Consider the following 21,846-nt stretch of genomic DNA (forward strand, 5'->3'; position numbering starts at 1 on the left):
AGTCTCTATTCCACTCCTTAACCAACCACCAACCCCCAGCCTAAGAGCAGCCTCCACCATGGAGACACAGCACGGGATATAGAAGAAATGTGCTTACAGGGCAGCATCACCCAGATCTAGAGGAATCGAACACTGGAAGGCGGGGAGGGGAGTGTCTACTGATGGCATCACAGGAGCTCTGGAGTGGCATGGAGGCTCCAGAATGGAACCTTCTTATGGTTTTGTTATTCTGAGGCCAGATGAGATCTCCTACAATAAGGAAGGGCCCTGCTTATGGAAGGTCAGCAGGCAGCAGGAAAGATCTAGTAATGGTGTGTGCCCAGGGTGGCACATCATGGAGATGTTTCTGAGCAAGCCCCCTAAGGCGAGGACACTCTGCTTAGTTGGCTCATCAGCTCATCAGGGCATGGATTCCCATCAACAACTCAAGCAGCGCCTCCCAGGCAGCTACCTAGGGGAGAGGAGACTCGGTTAGCAGGTCACTGAGGATCAGCTATCACACAGGGTCTTTTTCATTTTCTCTTCTAAAGCTCTTAATAGTGTCCTGTGTATACCAGTTAAATGTTGCCTTAGTGGCTCCTATAAAGGAGTATATATATATTACCTACATGGAGGAAAGCTTGTCTTGATATATTAAAGCATAGGATTGCAACCAGCTATGATTTTTATTGATTTCATCTTGTAAATTTAAAAGCTCTCTGATTAATTTAACAGAATCTGTTCATTTGGGGCTTCTCTATTCGTGTTCTGGGCTTTAGTACCAGGTGACTACAAATCACAGCGCACTTTCAAAACAAAATAACTTCTTTTACAAATCATATTAGTCATTAGCTGTTCTCTTCCAGAGAAATACTTACAAATATTTTAGACACTTGATATCATACTATTACAAGGGGTAGAAACATTTATTGTAGCAGAATACTATAGTAACTCACTCCTAAATGTATTGTTTCTCTTATTTTATTGTAGCAACTCTCGATTCTTTAGTACAAAGAGAAATCAAAAGGAAAAAACATCTACAATCTTGGGTTAAGAAGTATGCTGGGATCTGGTGACTAAACCATATGTACAAGATATAAACATATTTATACTTGTATGTACACAGTTAATGGTTGCCTATTCATTATAAATAGTAGGTTTAAGTTAGATTCTACAAAAATAATGATTTGGGATGGGCACATGCAAACCGGTACACATAAACTTATTTATAAAACACATCTCTATGCTTCTCTCTTTTTTTTGTTCTTAAATATAAATGTTACTATTTAGCCATCAGCTAAAATGATTTAAATCCCAAAGTCCCCAATCAAAAGTATAAAATCTGCTTCTATCCACAGCAGCACACTTCTTCAAGTATTCTTTACCTCTTTGTAAAGTCTAGGTAATTTTGTCACATATGAATTATAGGTACAATTATAGGTACATATCCTATTTCCTCAGGAGACAGTCCTCCAGAGTAAAAGCTTCCTTTGTTTCATGACTTTGTTGTGTGTGTGTGTGTGTGTGTGTGTTTGTAAATATTTCAAACAGTAGATATCTGTTAAAAGATCATCTTGGCTTCTACAATGCTCATTCAAATAAACAAGACAAAGGCTTTTTCTCCTGGCCCTGACCCTGGTGCTCTGGGGACAATGCCACAAAGCCATCAGTTGCCCGCCGAGCCATCAGGGTGGGCAGAAGACTGCAGGCTCACGAAAGGCTCGTTCTGCTTCCGATCCTCCTTGGGGCCCCCTGCCTGGTCTGCGATGGATGAGAAGGACAACTGGTCGTGTTCTATGATGTGTACTCGGTCTTCATCCTTGTCCTTCTTCACATAGAACATTTTTCTGAATTTTTTCAGCTCGTGGAGTTCACAGAAGGTTTCTAGAACTACCAACATGGCAATGAGGCCAAGTAGCAGGTAACCTGAGTGAGAGAAAAGCATGTCAGTGGGATCAAGTCATGGATGACTCAAGCAGCGACACAAGAGTGTGCCACTTTTTGAATTTCTAGGGATGTTCTGAGGTCCGTGGCTCCAAGAGGGATTACCCAGAGAAAAATGAAGAATGACTTAACTTTCTACAAACTTTGATTATTCAGAATCAGGGAGTAATTTCTGAGAAAACAATAAGCTGGGGCTGACATGGCATCATTAAAGAGAATGCCATCCTGCACTCACCTGCCCCAAAGGGAGACCTGCAGGGAGAGGGCTCTTCACCTCTGCTTCATCATCAATGGCTCCCAAAATCCCAGTGACACGTCCCTAGAGTTTTTGATTGAAGGCTCAGCACAGAGCTTGCCACCTTATTCAGGACTCAATACTTTTGTCAGTATTTCCACCAGGGAGTAAGAAGGACAGCAGTAGGAATTATAGTTTAGATGAAAACCCCTCTAAGAATCAATGCCAACATGGATCAGGCCTTTGTGTAGGGATTCGCCCTTGACCAGGATCTAACTGCACACTGAGCGTCCATGATGGGACAGTCATTTTGGGGGCATGTGGACCACTCACTGATTAACTCTATCAGCTTCTTACACCAAAATAAAAGATAACCTGTTGATTCAGGTTACACGCCTATTCCCTGAATTTGGTGATGGGACAGTGGTGATTTTAAGGCAGTTCCAACACATTTAAAATCAGTTCCTGGGAAATAAAAATTCATCATGGAAGGGAACAGGGAAGTGAAAATGAAAATTAAAAATAACAAAATCCCAATTTCATGGCCCAGTGGTAAGATGTTTGCAGAGGATTTTCAGGAAATAAATGAACCAGCTAGAAGGAGTAGCATAATAGGAACGAGGGGGCTGATTATCTCAAGAATACAGAGAAACACCATTCTAGCATCTGTAGAATTTGGCTATTATGTTTTGATGTTAACATGGTATACCGTAGAAAGAGCGATGACAGGGGTGCCTGGGTGCCTCAGTTGGTCAAGCAACCAACTCTTGATTTCAGCTCAGGTCATGATCTCAGGGTGGTGAGATCCAGCTCCATGTCAGCTCTGTGCTCAGTGGGGAGTCTACTTGGGATTCTTTCTCTCCCTCTCCCTCTCCCTCTCCCTCTGCCCCTCCCTGCTGTGTGCATGTCTGTGTGCACTCTCTCGCTCTAAAATCAATCAATCCATAAAAAAAAAAAAAGAAATAGCAATGACATTGTTGGACTAGTTGACAATTCCCCTTCTTTTCCTTCATCCAGTGTTTAGTCAAGCCCTTGAGTGCTGACAAAAATACCCATGGGGTTTCAGGCAAAAGCTGTGGGATTTTATCCTATGCACAACTTAATATATCTTTGAAATATTTGCTCCGCTCAGCATGTATGGTACATGGCCACCTAAGAAAACCTGGTTCATATGTAACAAGTGCTAAGATCATCTTCAAGGCTTTAGCATTATTGAAAAAATTGAGGGAGTTCAACAGTTGGGCAGAATTTGAGAAGACAGTGAACACAAGAGGGAAGTAGAGCTAGCAAATACAATCACAGAAACATTCAACTTCTCTAAGTTCTAAAAAAACTAAATTAAAAAGAGGAGGTAATAGTTTACCTAACAGATGAAAAAAAATTAAGATAATGTTTATTGGAGCTACCAAATTTGCAACAGAATGCCCCTAATTCTACTGGCCCACGCTACCCCATGAAGGTTGAAACCATTATGCTCAGATCATTTAAGCTTGTAATGCCATTTGGAAAGCACCAGGTCAGTATGTTCTGTGCGTCACAAGAAAGGTATATTCACTTTGGCCAGCAATCCTACTTCTTGGAAAGATATCCAAGTAGAAAAAGTATAAACATATACAAAGATTTACTATAGTGTTGTTTATAACGCTCCCAGCTTGGAAGCAATCTAAACAGTCAGTAGAGGCGTTGTTCGATTACAATATAGCCACTGCTGAAATATTATGTGGACATTAAAAATAATTATGGTAACTGAAGGAAATATGAACTCTTGCTTGTAACTCTTTGGTCAACATTTATGGAATGTGTATGGTTGTGAGGCACTGTTCAAAGCATTGGGGTTTACAACTGAAGTCTCTGACCTCGGTAAGCCCCAGGTTTAATGAAAATGTTGACATATACACAATTCAACTAATCATGTTATCAGGTTAAAACTACAAGAAGGGCTAGGACACGCATCTGACTGCCTGAGTATCTACTATGATCTGCGAGGAGACGTGACATGAGCCGAGTTTTGAATAATTCTTGAGATGACAGAAATGAATACTGTATACTTATTATGATACAAAAGAAAGGGCACACCAAAACTAAGAGTCTCTTGAAAACAGATTTCTAAGTTCCCCACATCTTTTTGAATTTTAAAAACATGTTAAAAATTATAAACCACTGGCCATCTGAATCTGAATGCCTAACTTCACATACAAAACTCTGAAAATGGTTCACATATATTCTAACTTCTTTGAAAAAGAACCAGATGAACCAATGAGATCAGCAACTCTTTTAAGATTTTCCTGGCATATTAAAGAACATAATCGATAGCAACAGGCTAAATTCTAGCCCTAGTTTTCTGGAACTTAAAATATTTAATAAAAACAGCAACTTTTTAAAAATTAAAAGTTAGTGATTCAGTAATATTCTATGTGGTACATTTTTACACTGTAATTTATAATGCTTCCTATGTTATTAGTAAGAAATTGATCAGTTATGTTATTCGTTATTAGTAAGAAATTGATCAGCAGTTTTAAGGTGCCTGAAAAAATAAGATTTTTGCATTAAGGAGCTTGAAAATCTATCAGTGAAAAGGTGATCAGGGCTTTAATGAATGACTATTCATTGGTAGGTAAGGTGGGGTGTGAACAGTAAAGCAAGCCAAGGGGGTGGGGTCTGGATACTCACATGTGATCCCAATCTTATAGAGCTCTCTGAATTTTTGATTGTAGCCTTCTCCAGGAACGTAATCCCCTAGGCCAATGGTGCTCAGGGAAATAAAACAAAAATAAAATGACTCGAGGAAGTTCCAGTCATCCTCCAGGATGGAGAACACAGCGGCTGGGATGAAGAAGAAGCAGGACACAGTGACAAACCCAAGGAGAACGGCATGGACGATGGCCACCATCTGTTTGGAGAAGCCCCAGCGCACGTGGAAGTAGAGGACAGGCCTGCGGGTGACGTGGATGGTGACACGCTGGACCACTGCTGTCAGGAATAGGAGGGTGAATGGAATCCCGATGACCGAGTAGATGATGCAGAAGGCCTTACCTCCATCTGACAAGGGCACGGTGTGGCCATAACCTGCATGGAGGAGGTGAAGAGTAAGAGGAGGGCAGTCATACCTCGGGTCTGATACTTTAAAGGCTCGATCAGAATATTTACTGCAAGTACCTGGGTGGCTCAGCCGGTTAAACATCTGCCTTCAGCTCAGATCGTGATCTCAGGGTCCTGGGATGGAGCTCCACTTTGGGCTCCGTGCTCAGGGGGGAGTCTGCTTCTCCCTCTCCCGCCCCTCCCCACTGGTTTGTGCATGCGCACGCTCTCTCTCTGTCTCAAATAAATAATTTTTAAAGAGTATTTACTGCAATAATTCAACAGAGGATGTCATTGCCCTTGATGAAATCTAATTAGCTCTTCCCACCACACCCAGGCCTGGTTTTGAATTCACTGTCAGGCTGAAATAGAAGCTCTGGGTGCCAAGGGGCTGGCACCCATTGTCTGAGGCCAGCAGGGCAAACCCATCAGAGGGCACCTACTTCCCTAGGCTGATGTACCCCACCCTCATTCCCCCCACCCTGGGGATCCTCGTTAGTACCCAGACATCAGTCTACACTTGAGTCCAAAACAAACTACTCATAGCATGTTCTAAGAGGGATGGCTGAACTGTGGGCACGCGAAGGAGACTCCAGGAAGATACAGACATGGCAAAAGAACATGAAGGTTAAGGCATACCAAGTCTCAGGAGTGAGCATTTCTTTTAAAAATATTGTGCTTGGCTACCTGGCTAAATGGCATATTGAGAAACTATAACTCTTCCCCCCTTATTATTTCCAAAGGCTCTAAGATGCCGCACATTAAAAAAAAGACATTAGGGCCATGGTCAAAACATGTTTATCGACTTTCCATGAGGTTCGAGTCCTTCCCCAATTAAGCCATTCAACAGACTATCCAACAAATGCTGGTAAGAGGGAAGCCAGCCGGCAGAGGCTCCACATACTGTTTTTAAAACTTCACGTCCACGTACTGTTTTTAAAATTTCAGGAGGACTTGACTTCATCCTCCGTTTGAACAAGTCAGTTCAGGAAAAAGCCAACAAAATGCTTTTTTTTTTTTTTGGTGAAACTAGATCCTGAAGAAGCCTCACATATGTGATGATGATTTCAAAACCCGATTTCTCCTACATATCTTCCTGAAAAATAAACAACTCTGACAATCCTTCTGCTCCAGACCCCCAGACTCTCAGCTTGATGGCAGTTACTGGGGTAGGGCCCAGGGCCAGGTGGTCAATGAAAGCTTCCTTGTGATCCCCACGCACAGCATCAATACGACAGTCAGGTGGCGATCAGCCAGCCCAGGGGCACTCGGGTCATGAACGAGGTATGGGGAGTCCCAGAAATTTACAGAAATTGTTTGCAGCATGTACATCCACACGTGCAAGATTCCGGAATCTTGGATTCTCAAAAGAGTTACGAACAGTTGTTCTGAGCATCAAGTGCCTAAATCCATGGGGCCCTCGCACACCCCTGCTGCTCTTGGTGTGCCATGTTGGGCTCTGGGCACGGCTAAGGGGGAAGTGGGCAAGTCAGAGCATCTGGAGAACAGGAATGATGGGGATGGTGAATGATGTTCCCGCCACAGAAGGAAGCAAGAGAGAGTCCACTGTTGCTGGTGAAGCCTGAGTAAAGCAGCCACCTCACAGGAGATCGGGGCCAATCCCAGCCAGAGGAGAAGCGAGGCCTCAGGAGAGATGTTCTTGTGGCCAGAGATCTCTGGAAAGGACATTTCACTTAACCATAAAAAAGCCACTGGGAAATGACCACAGTTTTGGTTCTGTGCCTGTGTGAAAGTCTGAGAGAGCTCAGGCGGAGGTGCCAAGGGTGACTTCCACCATGGCAGGAATTTTGGAGAGAAGATGTAGGATGGGAGGAATCAGATGGACTCCGCAAAAGCCTGTAAGTCTATCCCTTTATTATGGTTTTTGGTAGTATTTTTATAAATTATCTTTTCTAAAAGTAGAACACACCAATTTCCTGCGGCCCACCTCTTCTGTACCATCTGTTCCAATAAATCACACGATTTCAGTTCTAGTAGGAAAAAAAGTAAATAACCATCTAATTTTAAAATATTTTAGGATTAACTTCTACTATCAAATGACAACAGCTCTTTCCATTAGAATGTAAACTGACTTTCCATTGACTAAAATGTTATCTCTGAGCAATGAAAATAATCATTACAAGACTCTAAACCTCCCCCTGCAGTAATGCATTTTTATGCCAGTAATATGTTCCCACTAAGAGATTTAAAATCACCAACGTGTAGATTATTCACTGAAAGCCTGTTTCTTCTCCTGATGTTACATAAATAATTTCTGCTAATGTAAAGTGTTAAATTTACATTCCTTTGGTATTGACCGTACTTTCGGTGCAGGCCTTATTGGGAATACTACCCTCTATGCAGAGTGCACAGCAATTCTTTTGCAGATAGCCCTTAATGCATCAGATGGAAACTTTCAGTGATATTGAATTTTAATGAAGTGGTGAATAATTTACTCAAGTTCAGTCAACTGAACCCCTAGATAAATCACCAAGAAAAGCTCATATTTTAAAATCTTATATTAAAATCCATTACAAAACATGAAGAATGTAGCAAAATAGTAATAAGCCTTACATATTTGGTGTTCTTTCATTTCTTACATATTTGGTGTTCATTCATTTTTCTAAGGCTATTCATACAATTTTGGGACATTGTAAGAGCATAGGTATAATAGGGGTGGGGGGTTGTACTAAGGATAGTGTCCTCGGAAATAAGAAATACTGCTTCCCAGTTGGCTCTGACAGCAACAGTCCCGACGCTGTGCTAGCTAACATCTAGTCTGGGGCTATGCCATGGTGGATCTGGGCCTTCTTGTTTTTCTGGTATTTAAGCCCTCTTGAAGTCCAAGACAGGGAACCTTTGTGGGCTCCTCTTCAGATCATTAGAGCAAGTCACCCACAGGCAACTTCCTCCCATGTATCAGATGTTTTTGAGAGAGGGGTAGCCTACTGCTTATTGTGTCCTCTTACTGTGACTTTGCACATATAATAAATATTGTCATTTATTTACATTATTTAGTATGATAGAGTACAGCATATACACTTTGAATTAAGTTAGCTTGATGCCTGCTTAAAAACCATCTATAAAAGAATCTCAATCTCTGAAATCAACACCAGTAGAGATACTGAAATAAATTACAGTGTTTCCTCTCCTATAAAACAGACTTTTGGGCAGCCTGGGTGGCTCAGCGGTTTAGCACCACCTTCGGCCCAGGGCATGATCCTGGAGACCCGGGATCAAGGCCCACGTCAGGCTCCCTGCATGGAGCCTGCTTCTCCCTCTGCCTGTGTCTCTGCCTCTCTCTCTCTTTGTGTGTGTCTTTCATGAATAAATAAATAAAATCTTTAAAAATAAAATAAAATAAAACAGACCTTAATCTGCAATCCTGAGCTTTCGCTTATTTGTTATCTCTTTCCCATTAGGCCATGAGCCCCTGATGGGAAAATCATGTCCTCTGCTATGAAGGGCTCCCATCCATGGTGCTATCCAATCCACAGAGAGCAAGAATGCTGGGGTTGTGACTTCAAATCTGGGAGGGCCAGAAATTCACTGATTGGCAATGAATAGGCTTCCGGTCACATTGACTTTGCTACTTGAATCTTATCATTTGCTTGGAATAAATTTTTTTCACAGCTTCAGTGTGTGATCAGCTTCTATAGACACCCTGCAACAAGTCTTCATAGCTCCTTGTTTTACAGCAATACTTTTCAAAGACTCACACATGGGATAAACTCTGTTCATCCCCTCCATCCGGATCAACTAGAGGATGGGGAACGTACAGCTTCTCTTATTTTGCTTATTATAGAAGTTATTTACAATGGAGCAAAGACTCAAGGGGAGTCTAAAGAGGCTGAATAGAAATATTGGCAAAAACTGAAAGTGGCCATTCTGACAGATGGCCCATATTAACACCCTGCATTTAAAAACTAGGAGATCCCAGCAAATGGCCTGGATGTCATACATGGGAGCACCTTGCACTTTTTGCAATGAGAGTTTCACCCCAAAACAGCAGTACTGTAAAAGAACAATCAGAAGTGTTAACTTTGGCAAGGAGCGCCTGCCACACATCCATCACTCTGGTTCTGGAAAGGATGAAGGTGAGCTCAAAACAACCAAAAAAGAAGCCTCCTCTTGCTCATGGTGCATCTTCCCTAGCACTGTTTTCCTATTTAGTTTTAAGATTTTTTGAATAACCACTTTTTAGCTCTAGATTTCAGATTATGATTCTTTTTTATTTTTTCATATTTTTAGAACTCTTTTTCCATCTTTTTAAGTTGTTTTTAAAGATTTACTTATTTATTTTAGAAAGAGAAAGAGACAACATGAACAGGAGGAGAAGAGGGAGGGAGAGAGGGAGGGAGGGAGGGAGGGAGAGAGAGAGACCCAAGCAGACTCCAGGCTGAGTGTGGAGCCTGATGCAGGGCTCGATCTCACCACCCTAGGATCACAAGCTGAACCAAACCAAGAGTCAGATGCTTAATTGACTTGCTACCCAGGCTCCCCCTCCGTCTTTTTTAAAAGACATATATCCCTGCAATGTCTTCTCTCACACTAGCCTCTAGTGATTCTTGTAAGCCAAGATCACCTGTGAAGCCCTGCTTCATAAAACTGAAATTAGGAGAGAAGGGAGTGTGCTGAATAACTTTTTCAAACTATTCTCCCTTCTGCCGTTCCTGATGAGCAGGCAAGCAAGCACCAGGGTGACAGCCTGGCTTTCCGATCTGCCTTGTCCTCCTGTGCAAGCCTAACTCTGTCAAGGTACTAACAGGGCCAATCATGTCTTTCAGTGATAATCTGGTAACACGCACAGGAAGATACTATAGGTTACAGTAGTACAGCACAGGGAATAGTTGGTCAAGGGCATTTTTTCCCTACGGAAAAAGATAGCTAATCATCTCTACCTTCCCAAACTCCAGCTTTTTCCATTGTACCATCTATTGAGCACTGTTATTTAAGGTCTTTATTAGGTTACTGGAGGCAGGAAAAGGTTGCACATGACCCACTACCCGATATGAGGTTATAACCAAATTATGTCATATTTTTAGTACAGCTTTCCCAGAATTCTGAGCAGTCACATTTCTTGTGGTTTCCACAGGAAGGAACAGGCAAAGCCGGGAACACAAACTGGGTTGAAAAATTTCAGTGGATTTTGGGCACAGCAGTTGTCCCTCATCATCTAGCATCTGGCCTTGGGGGTCACCAGGGCAGCAGCAGGGCAGAGGCTGAGAGTCCGAGAAAGCAGTGCTTGGGGGTGTGGGCTCCGGATTGGCTGGGTTGTATATGAAAGGTGTGCTCACAGGTAAGCCCTTCATTATCTAGGACTGGCCAACCCTGGGAAGGGTGGTTCCTTCAGCATCAGCAAGGCTGCAAGAGGTCAAAGCATCAAAATAAAAAAGACGTGATACAGGAGAGCAAAGCAGGAGCCCAGTCTGGACAGGCATATAACCACACCAGGAAGAATCCAGTGACCTGGGTACAGGCACAGGGAGACGTGCCGGACAGCATTTCAAAAAAAGTCACAGAATGTGGTCCCTTCTATACTCTGGACTCCTAGAACCTTTACATTCTCCCCACACTTGTTACTTGTTAACTCTGGTCTTTCCTGCAGACCTGGGAAGAGTGTTCCCGAGAGAAAAGGAAGGTGCTTGGTGTGCAATGCCCCAGGCAGTGTGCCAGGTGTGCATAAGCACCATCTCCTTTCTTCTTCATACCAACCCTCTGAGATAAGCATGCCAGTCCCTCTTTTACAGAAAAGGAGACGATGTAATTAGTTTACCAAAGTTCTAACAGCAAGCATGTGAAGGAGGCAGATCTGAACCATGTGTTTCCCAATATTTTCAATCTGGCCCTAGGGCTGTGGTGAGGAGAAATAAGGGAAAAATAGAAAGGGAGCTGTGGGCAATTACCCAATTCCATGGGAAATAACTGGAGAAATCCTGGATATTTCCAAAGAAAGGAATCCTCTGAGACAGATGAGATCCAGCACAATGACCGCAGGGCTTGGCTACCCCACGCCTGGGCTTGCAGAAACTCCCCAGTGGCCCCAGGCCAGAGCCAGGCTACCGGGGCAGAGCACTCACTCTTCCCCATCCTCATCCTCCACTGGACTTGAGAATTCTAGTTTTCTGATTCACTATTGCCTTAGCCTTGGGGTTCCTTCGAAGATTTCTTTCCACTTTTGATCTCACCTAAGTGAAATCCTCTCTAATCTACCTGACCCCAATTCCAGGAGAACAGGAGTCGGGGCTTATACATCCTCACAGTGAATGCAACCCACATAATCTCTGACAGGCATGATCACCTGTTGCAGAGAAGGCACTGCCATGGATGTGCCCCGGCATTCCCATTACCAGCTACTGCTTGACATGCATGCCCTTGACGGCACGGCATCCCCTCTGCACCCCTAGTAGACGGCTCAGCATACCTGCTCATGCCCATGCTCCCACCTGCCTGCCTGTCACACACAGACCCATCATCCTTCCATTGCTGGAACACTTGAAGGAAGAGTGGGCACCTGGGTGGCTCAGTGGTTAAGTGTCTGCCTCTGGCTCGGGTCATGATCCCGGGGTCCTGGGATTGAGTCCTACATCGGGCTCCCTGAATGGAGCCTGCTTCTCCCTCTGCCTGTGTCTCTGCCTCTCTCTCTGTGTCTCATGAATAAATAAATAAAATCTTTAAAAAAAATAGTTAAAACTGACTCAAAGTCTGAGCACTGCAGAAAATGGCACAGCTGAAGACTCACATATTCCTGTGTTTTTTATTCATTTTTATTTTCTCCTCACTCATTCCTGACCATTTCTTAGGAATTTTGGCAGCAGGACAACAAAGTGAGGCTAAAGAAAAGAACAGAACAATGGGTCTAGTTTTTCCTAAGGCCTCAATTTTTAGATGAGGCTTCCTGATCTATTAACTAAAGCAAATATTTCCTCTACCTGCCACTTCCCTCAGGTTTGCCTTTGGGTTTGACATAATGATCCTGCAGCCATGACTACCATGAGGTTTAAAAGTTACTATATTGGAAAGGCTTCCCAGTGATGCACTTTTAGAACAGGGTTTTAAAATTCATGCTGTAGGCATTTCTCCCTCAGCATGGATGCTGTGCAGACAACTCAGGATTTCAATTTCTTTTCCCTTGGGAACAGTTGGGCACCTTGCCCAGTGGAAGATGGACTCAAAAGGTAATAGAAAAGATGCTGCATGACAAGGAGAGAGAAGATACACCATTTACTTGATGCTAAGTTTCTACTTCCTACCCCTGCACATAATCAATGTGGATCTTGCCTGGCCCAAAGCTTAACTCCAGACTAGAAGAAGCCAAAGTGGTCCCAAACTCTCACATGGTGTAAAGGGAGGGGTACCTAGACACCTGCCGAATCAAACCACATTTCCACTGCTCCCATTATAGAGTCTCAAAACAGTGATGTCCCAAGGGTTCTAGAAGCTCTGGTGGAATGGGAAAATCTCTACACCTTTAAAGGGAGAGGTTCCTGAAATAGAATTTATTTATTCATGAGAGACACACAGAGAGAGGCAGACACATAGGCAAAGGGAGAAGCAGGCTCCATGCAGGGAACCTGATGCAGGACTCAATCCCAGGACCCTGGGATCAAGACCTGAGTTGAAGGCAGACATTCAACCACTGAGCCACCCAGGCGTCCCAGGTTCCTGAAATAAAGTAAACATTTTCCTTTTCCTTTCCATCAGACTGTAAAGCCTTTAAGGCTCTTGAACTCTGAGAACATGGAGAGGAAGATGCAAACAAAAAAAGCCCTTTGCAATACTATGCTTGTAAGCTAAGTGGGGCTTAGAGGAACAGGCTGAGGAATCGGATTTCTAAAACTGAATCCTGGCTCTGCTTCTTACTAGCTGTGAGGCCCTCAGAAGCTTTATGACTTCATTTCCTCATTTGTCAAATATGAGTAATACATCCTACCCTCATGGAGGGGTTATGAGGATTACATAAAATTATCCACATAAAGCAATTAGCACAGGTGCCTGTATGTACAAAGTCCAACGAAGGTAAACTCCTCTTTTGATGCTGAAAATAAATAACTAATGGAATCATCTCGACAATATGTATGCTTTTTCAGACGGGGCCATAATGTTCCTAGGCACACTAGTTAGAAGTTGTCTGTACTCTCATCTCTGTTCTCTGTACACATTTGAATTCTCCTAACAGGGACACCTGGGTGGCTCAGTGGTTGAGCATCAGTCTGCCTTTGGCTCAGGGTGTGATCCCAGAGTCCTGGGATCGAGTCCCATATTGGGCTCCCTGCATAGAGCCTGCTTCTCCCTCTGTCTATGTCTCTGCCTCTCTGTGTCTCTCATAAATAAGTAAATAAAATCTTTTAAAAAAAATTCTCCTAACATCCTTCAAAACCTCTTCTTCCACACTGATGCTTGAAGCAGTCCCTGATAATGACTGAAGACCTACCACCGCCACTCAGGAAACAATCTGGCATAGGAACTTTGTGGCTGCTCTGCAATTTGGGAGGCTAGTAATGACTCCCCCCCCCCCCCATAGAAACATCCAAAGACTCCACCTCAGGTTCTCATTCCCTCCATTGTAAACTGACCCAATATGGTGGCCATTCACCACAGTCACTTTTTCATGAGGAGATACCAGTAGATTCCAATGACCAAAGGTAGTGGAAACTTCAGGTCCCTTCTACAAAACTCCTCTACCAGGTGTGCCACATTACAACAAAAAGAGGCACGAAATAGTTGTAAACTCAGGGCACTTTGAACTCTCTTAGGTCCTTGAACAAGTGGTTTGCCAGAGTCACTTTTCTTGAACAACACTATTCTTGAAGCTAGATTCAACTACCTTCTGATCAAATCAGGTGACAAAATCCACAGGTCCTTCCTTGAGTGGCAGAGCACAGAACAGGACAGAGTCCTATGCCTTAAATACCATTATGAGGGATCCCTGTTGGCTGGGTGCACAAAGATTTTATACCCACTTCATGTAAGAGTAGATGAACAACATCTCTAGTCAATCTACATAACTTCACCACCAATCTTACCCATGAAAAACACCCCTAGTATTCTTTATGCTAATTAATGGACTCCCCGGTCTAGCTATTTAGGTACTTGCTGAGACAGACTTGGGAACGGAGATGTCTAATTACTTTCAAATGATAACTTTTGCTCCACTATTCCTAATTAGGAACTTCACCTGCTACCCCCTGTCCCTGCAGTGCAGATTCATCAACAAGAGTGCTAATTGTATTCTCTAGGTGCTAAAAAACACTTTCTTCATTCTAAGTGTCTGACAAGTGACAGACCTTTCCTACTAGGGGATCTTGCTGCTCTGGGTAATGGCCCAACCCTTACCCCAAGGGGTAAGGATCTCCTTCAGAAACAACCATGAGTGGGGTCTTTGTGCTTGGAGGCCTGTAGTTGGTGTGTTAAATAAATAATATACAGATTAGGGATGCCTGGGTGGCTCAGCGGTTGAGTATCTGCCTTTGGCTCAGGGCGTGATCCCGGTTCCGGGATCGAGTCCCGAATCAGGCTCCCTGCATGGAGCCTGCTTCTCCATGTCTCTGCCTCTCTCTGGGTGTCTCTCATGAATAAATAAATAAAATCTTTAAAAAAAAAAGAATATACAGATTATGATTTGCTGACTGAGGTGGCACAAGCCACCCATTCAGGGTCAGCAGGTGGCTCCCCCAGCATCCAAGCTCCTACTTGGGAAAGTGAAAAACCACAGGGTGGTTTTGATTGAAAGGAGCAGTTTTCATACATTTACAGAAAAGTCACAGATTTATTACTTATAGATCCCAGAAACAGACAGGGGGACTAAGCCAGAGGAAGGACAGTCCTTCATCCTAGCTCTTGAGGGAGCAAGTGATAGAGAGCAGGGTAGCAAACACCTGTTACTTATAAAGTGGTTGGGGAAGAGGTCCCTAACTTTTCATTTTGTTCATGGGCTTGACTCAAACTGGTTACTTTATCTTTTTATTTATGTGTTTATGTATTTATTTGGGGAGCGAGGGGTGGGGCAGAGGGAGAGAGACTCTCAAGCAGGCTCCATGCCCAGCATAGAGACTGATGCGGGGCTTGATCTCACAACTCTGACATCATGACCTGAGTTGAAATCAAGAGCCACCCAGGTGTTCCTCTAAGTGGTTACTTTAAAAGGTGCCCCAGGAAAAGCAAAGTGGGAACATGGGGTAGGAGTTCTCAGCTCAGGTTCTTACTTAAATGTCCAGACTCTGGGTACAAGCAGGGTGGTCCTACTATCAAATGCCCGGGCAGCAACTCAAAATCCCCATTTTCTCTTCACAGATTTCCACAGGTAGAGGCTCACCTTTCTGCCTTGGCCCCAGAGTAAGGAATGTGGGGGGCAGGGCCGCCTGTACCCACCAAGGACACGGACCCTTGTTACTGTAAGCCGCTGAGACCTGGGGACCATGTCACCCCAGCACCACCTTGCAGAAATTTCCCAATACACCAGGAAAAAATAAAAAGAAGGAGGGGGAGGTATGTGGGACGGATGATACAGGATGGCAAAACTGGGTGTGGACAGCTGGCCTGTGGGTATGTGGAGTACTCATTATATAGTTCTCTAATTTTGTATATATTTCGTAATCACCTATAATAAAAAAAAAGTTGAGGCTTTGAAATGTGGACGTAAGAGCAATTTTTCATCTAGACAACCTCTGAGGAAGTTCAGGACTTTCTTTACTCCTTAAAATCCTAATTCTTACTTACAGACAGTACTAGAAATAGAAAGAAGGTAAACCAGAGCTCAGAGGTGTGGCACTTAGGTCTGGCACAGCCAAATCTGATTTCTTAATTTAATGCCATTCAAACCCATAACAATCCTATAATCTCCTTAGCTAGAGGAGCTGAAACCTCAGGTTGTTCTTTAACGGCACACACTCCTGAGCCATGGGCCTTGTACTGTACCCACAAGCACTGGAGACAGTCTCGGGTTTCCTCACAGCTTTTCCAGGGGTTTAAAGCAAATGAGCCACCTGCTCCTGTATGTGGGACAGAATTCCTAGAGGAGCCCAGGTCCACCTGCCAGGCTGGAGGGGTGCAGCCCAGGAAGCACCTCCTGGGCTTAGCAACCTGCCATCGATATGCAGTGCTCCAGAAAATGCTATTTCCTAAAGGCTGTAGGAACTGCAATCAGCAACAACACAGCTCCCCACACATATGCTGAGCTGGACTTTCATCATCCTATGAAGCTACCACGGTGCACAAGGATTCCTTGAGAGCATGGTGCCAGAGCGAAATGGAGAACCGATAACCAACACCGAAAAGGCAAAGGGGCCCTCCCCATTTGGCATCGGGGCACTTGTGTTTATCGGCCCTGAATGGGATCACTGGGGGGGGGGGCGAAGTAGGGAGGATGGGGGGTGCTGTGCAGGGCAGAAACTCTCCCATCCACCTGGACACGGACACCCTCCTCCCAAGGGGCCTCACGACGCTCACCTGGCCCTCCACCAAGCAGCTTTGTCTGCTATAGGGTCGTTTTAGCCCTAAATTTCAACCAATGTTGAAACTGCACCCAGGCAAGGGCTTTGACAAGACCATTTATGTTTGCCAGTGAAGCAGCTGGGATCCTGACTAATTCTGTGACCAAATTTTCCCACTGCTATTTCCCTCACACACCAACCACCCTATGCATACACCAGCCTTGTGTCTACTCTTCATAAAGTCCGAGTCCTAACCCTAGAGCCTTTGCACGTGCTGTTCCCTTGGTCTTCCAGGGCTGGTACCTCCTCTTCATTCTGGACTCAGACTCAGCATCACTAAGTCAAGAGAAGGCTCCCAGGTCACCCTCTCTAAAGTAACTCCATTCCTCGGTCACTGAAACCCATTATCCTGTTGCAGTTTCCCGTGGCACCAAACATCATCTTACTCGGGTATGTGCTGACTGCCTCCCCAACCACGATGGAGACCAGGGTCTTGTTCGTCTCGTTTACTGCTGTATGCCTAAGTGCCTGGAAGAGCTGCTTTGCCAGTAAGGTGCACTTCCTACATATTTGTTGACTGTGAATCAGGAGGGTACCTGCTTGAGGAGCACAATAGAGCCCCCTGAGATGGGTGACAGTTTTATCGTAAAGAAAAGTAAAATGCAACAGCTCTTTTAGTCCTGTGGCATCACACGTGATTTTGCCTTGTACTTTCCCTGCACACTCTAAATATTCTACACTGAGCATAATTGGTGGTGGTGGGGGGGAGGTGTCAGGTGATTTTAAACAATGCCCTGTCTGGAGATGATGCTAGAAGCAGTGCCCATATATAGACTCAGCCACCTCATACCCATGCAAAGGGGGTGCAGGGGTGAGGTGACTTTAGCTACTCCTGCCCACCCGCCAGATCTGAGGCCCAGTGGGCAGCCCACACCCATTTAAGAAATCCACGTCTCCATTTACCCCTCAAATGGCATCACTGTCTGAGGAGAAGACAAGGAAAGCAAAGCAGAACAAGGGAGGAAAGTACAGTGTTTAAAGGGAACTTACTCTGGGAAAAGTGCGGTACTAAAAATAGGAGCTCAGCAGAGGAAATGGTGCCCGATGGAAGGAAAAGTAAACTGACTTCATATAGACACGAATTCCAGGGATGCCAGTGGTTGAGCGTTTGCTCGGGTCATGATCCTGGGGTCCTGTGATCGAGGCCCACGTTGGGCTCCCCACAGGGAGTCTGCTTCTCCCTCTGCCTATGTCTCTGCCTCTGTGTCTCTCATGAATAAAATTTTTAAAAATCTTTAAAAAATAAAAAGACACGAATTCCAATGAGTGTGCAGAGTGGTCCATTCTCTCACCCAGAACTCCAGTCCAAGCCATTTAATTTCAACTAATACTTACACGTACCCCTGCCCCCCCTCCAAAGTCCCTAATCCATACATATTCCGAGTCTGCACCTCTCTCCTCAAACCCAGCCCTCCATTCCCACCCACCTAGCCATGGACCACAGCTACCTTTAAGCCAGCATACAGACAGACTGGCTCTCCCCGCCCCCAACTGCATTCTCCAGGTTAGAGAGCAACTCCACTGTCCACCCACCAGCCTTGGAGCAATCCCCAGCTCTCACAGCCTCACCCCTAGCATTCGATTGGACACCAAGGGCCACTGATTTTGGAAAAAAACATCCCTAATTTATTCTGTGATGTCTTAGATGAGGCCGTGATCATCAGTCCCCTGTATGTAGAACCTCTGCTTGCTTTTCTCCTACTCTGCCCCTCCCCCACACTGCCAATTCTCACCACAAAAGGGATTCAGATCCCTCAGGTGTAATGCTTCATACCCACGTGTCCAGCCTCATTCTGGATCAGAGTGAATCCAGAGAAATTCTCAGGACGCCCCCCAACACTTACACAATTTTGCACCTGCTGTCCCTCACCTCTCTCTGACCTGTCCCCAAGTCCCTCAGGCATTGGTCCCTGCATGGGCTCCCCCAGCAATTGACATGCAGGACCCGGAGGCCGGCAGAGCCACACATTTCCTGTCCCTGCCACCCTAGAAGCCAAGAGCTGGCTGCCTGACCCAGCTCTGCCTAAGCAGATATGAATGGGAGCTGGATCGGGGAAAGCTTCGCTGCTTCCTGCCTTTATTCCAGACAGCATGTCTGGAGCGGAGTACCCATCCTGTGACTCTGGTCTGAGGGTCCAAGCCACGTGGGGGGAAGGGACCAGGCAGGTGGAGCAGCTAGACCAACGCCAGCAACTGCTCACTGCCAGACCTTATCACCAGAGAAAAACTGCACCTCCTCCCCATTAATTTAAGCCACTACAAACTGGAACTTTCATTGACCGCAGCTGAAAGCAATTTTCATTGGTATAGTTACTTGTATTACAATGATCAGTTTACATGTTTAAGATATGCTTGACCCTTGGCTGGGGCTCTTCGCTTATTTCTCTAACTCTGGAACCCAGCACAGAGCCTTGCAGGTGACGAGCATCCCTCAGGAGGAAAGCGGTCCTAAAAGGCTGTTATGGGCAGACATGAGACAGACCTGGCCTTTATTCTCAACATTTTTCCACAAAGCCACCTCTGGAGCAATTTACAGGGGTACCTCCTGTAAATTAAGAGATTAAAAATACATATGTAAAATGTAACCACATTTCCATCATGGGGAAATTAGCTCACATGATCAGAAAATAACTTTTGAGGTCAACTCATTTTACCATTAACATCTAACTATAATTAATTACTTCCATGTCTGTTTTATCTTTCAATGGAGATGAAATTAGCAATATAATGAGTCTACTGAATTCAAGCTAATCACCAGGTCAAAAGCAAGGTTGGGCTTCCCAAAAGTCCCTAAGAGCTCAGCAAAAAGAATGCCAATTACTCTTCCTTAACTGGCCAGCCCACAATAAACCAGTCTGAATTAAGCCTACATAGATACCAATATTGTGCAATTGCTATTTCTTATAAGTGTTTGCATGCCTTTTCAAATCTACCCATGGTGCAAAAAAGTTATCAAAGGACTAGTTTCCAATTTATTTAAATGTTACTGCCTCAAACAAGTATTGTAGGGCTTTCTCTCCCTATTGCTTCCCACATACTTGGGGGATTACAGTCTTTCTGTTTGGGAAAGAGAATTCTCATCTCAGGCCTCTCTTTGGATACATTTGCAAAGTCCCCTTTGCAGATCCTCACTGGAAAAATGAGAATACTGAAGTAATGGCCGTACCCCTCAACAAATGCTTAATTTGTAAACTCTCTTTTCCATTTATCCCCAAAACGTGAGGTTAGCAAGAGCATAAAGCAAGAATGAGGCAGGAAGAGCCCCACTAAGGATCTCTATCAGGTGAGTTCCAATCTGGCACTTGTGTAGAAAGGAATCAGCATTCAGGATTGCATTGCAGAAAGGAGTTTTCAGGATAAAATTCAGGAGTACAAAATGAAAACCAAAACTAAAACCAAGCAAACGTGAACAAACCACAATGTCAAATTCATGGGATGATTGACAGCCTGTTGCTTTTTAAAAAATGGATGGCTTGAGGGGAGGATCGTATTTGACCCAAACACACAGAGAATGTTCAATGCTTTGCCAGACGTTAGATTCTTCTAACTTTAAAGATTCTTGGCAGATAAGTGAGCAGAAGTTTGGTGGTGAAAAGGAGGGTATCTCCTGTGGAGAGATGCCACTAGGCAATAAAGTTGGAAGATTAATCCCTCTCGGTCTAAGCCCAAAAAACAGGAATAGTTTGTGATGTTCAGGTCTCTAGGACAAACCCATAATGCATGAAAGGTTTTTAGATGATTTAGATGCTGTCTTCACAGACACAGGAGCGTAGCCACGCTCCTCTTATCTTAATGAAAAATAAAGATATGGAAACAAGAGAGCATCTTAAAAAATGCAAAACAGTGTATTATTGGGGGTTAACTTTGTGGTAAAAAACGTTCTACATAAGAAAGAAAGAGGCCGATATGTACAACATGAGGCCAGTGCTAGCCCTGTTTTTGATCTGGTCCAGATTCAGGGTCACATGAATGAAAAACCCAAATCCTATATATTCATTTCTTCTCTTGGTACATCAGGATCTGAGCCCAATTGTGGAGCCAAGAGCCATGCACAAATACACATGTAGGTGCAAAGCTGTGGGGACAGGACTTCTGAAGACTTGATCAGAGGCAACTAATTGTCATCGGGCTTATGGTTTACCCTCCTAAACAGTGAGTGGTCTCATTTGTTATGGCCAATTACCCTGGGGTAGCAGGAAAAACCTAATCTGTCACTTCTGTGGACACACACACTCCCCCCTTCGAGCCAAACGTAGGAAGCACAAGTTGCTTGGAGGAGTCACGTGAATTCCTCTCTTTCTAAAAATATTACTTTCTGGCATAAAACGCGACTGAGCCTGGTTCAACTTAGTCATCGCGCCCATGGCTGCAGAGCTGGTATATGCATCACTTCCCGCGCTGCACCAGCTGGGTCCCCACAGCCCCGCACCTGTGCCATCGGGCAGCCCAGCCAGAAAGGCCGTCAGAAGACCCTCCTCAAAGGCTGGCAGCCTCCAGAATCTTCACGAAGTTGCTGCACAAGACAGTTTATTCTGCAGTGCTTTGGTCCCATCTAAGGAAAGGGAAACACTCTTATGCGTGCTAAACCATCATTCCTAGAGCTGGTCACTTCTTTTCTTTCTTTCCTTTTTTTTTTTTTTTAAATTGATCATGAAACACACACATACACACACACACCCCAGAGAGAGAAAAGAATCACTTTTTCTTCTCTTCCTAACCCACAGCTTTGTGTGACATCAGGAAACAGCTGTCGTGAGCTCCCTGTTCAGGGCAGGCACACTGCAGGCAGGGGAAGTGGAGGCATGTGGGGTCTCCCTCACTTTAAACCATTTCAATCCGACACTCCAAAGGCTTTGTTTTACTGACACCATGTAAGCTAACACGGGTGGATAGCCAAACTGGTATTTTACTAACTTTTAAAATCAATGCTCCCTTCGGCTAAACAACACAAAGAAAAGTAAACCCATCATGGGAGAGAGTCTGGCTCGTCCAGCAGGGGAGGGCGGATAACGCTTTATGTGTTTTGTTTCTCCACAGCCCTGAACATTCCATCAAGCATTAATTTCTGTAATTTGCACAGTAAATATAAAATATAATCCTCAGTATTCACACTACATA

The 21,846-nt window shown here is 44.4% G+C and overlaps 1 protein-coding gene across 1 annotated transcript in view; it reads right to left on the minus strand.

Moving 5' to 3' along the window:
- Window positions 1-944: 944 nt before the first annotated feature.
- The window catches only part of KCNK1 (potassium two pore domain channel subfamily K member 1), a 42,750-nt gene continuing 21,848 nt past the window's right edge, over window positions 945-21,846 (minus strand). Inside the window, exons 2-3 of the mRNA XM_025448535.3 lie at window positions 4,829-5,224; window positions 945-1,905 (exon numbers count right to left, since the gene is read on the minus strand). Coding sequence (XP_025304320.1) covers window positions 1,646-1,905; window positions 4,829-5,224 — 656 coding nt within the window. The 3' untranslated portion in view covers window positions 945-1,645. The remainder of the gene's footprint in view (window positions 1,906-4,828; window positions 5,225-21,846) is intronic.

The sequence above is a fragment of the Canis lupus genome, chromosome 4, assembly GCF_003254725.2.
Source record: "Canis lupus dingo isolate Sandy chromosome 4, ASM325472v2, whole genome shotgun sequence".
Taxonomy (NCBI): Eukaryota; Metazoa; Chordata; class Mammalia; order Carnivora; family Canidae; genus Canis; species Canis lupus.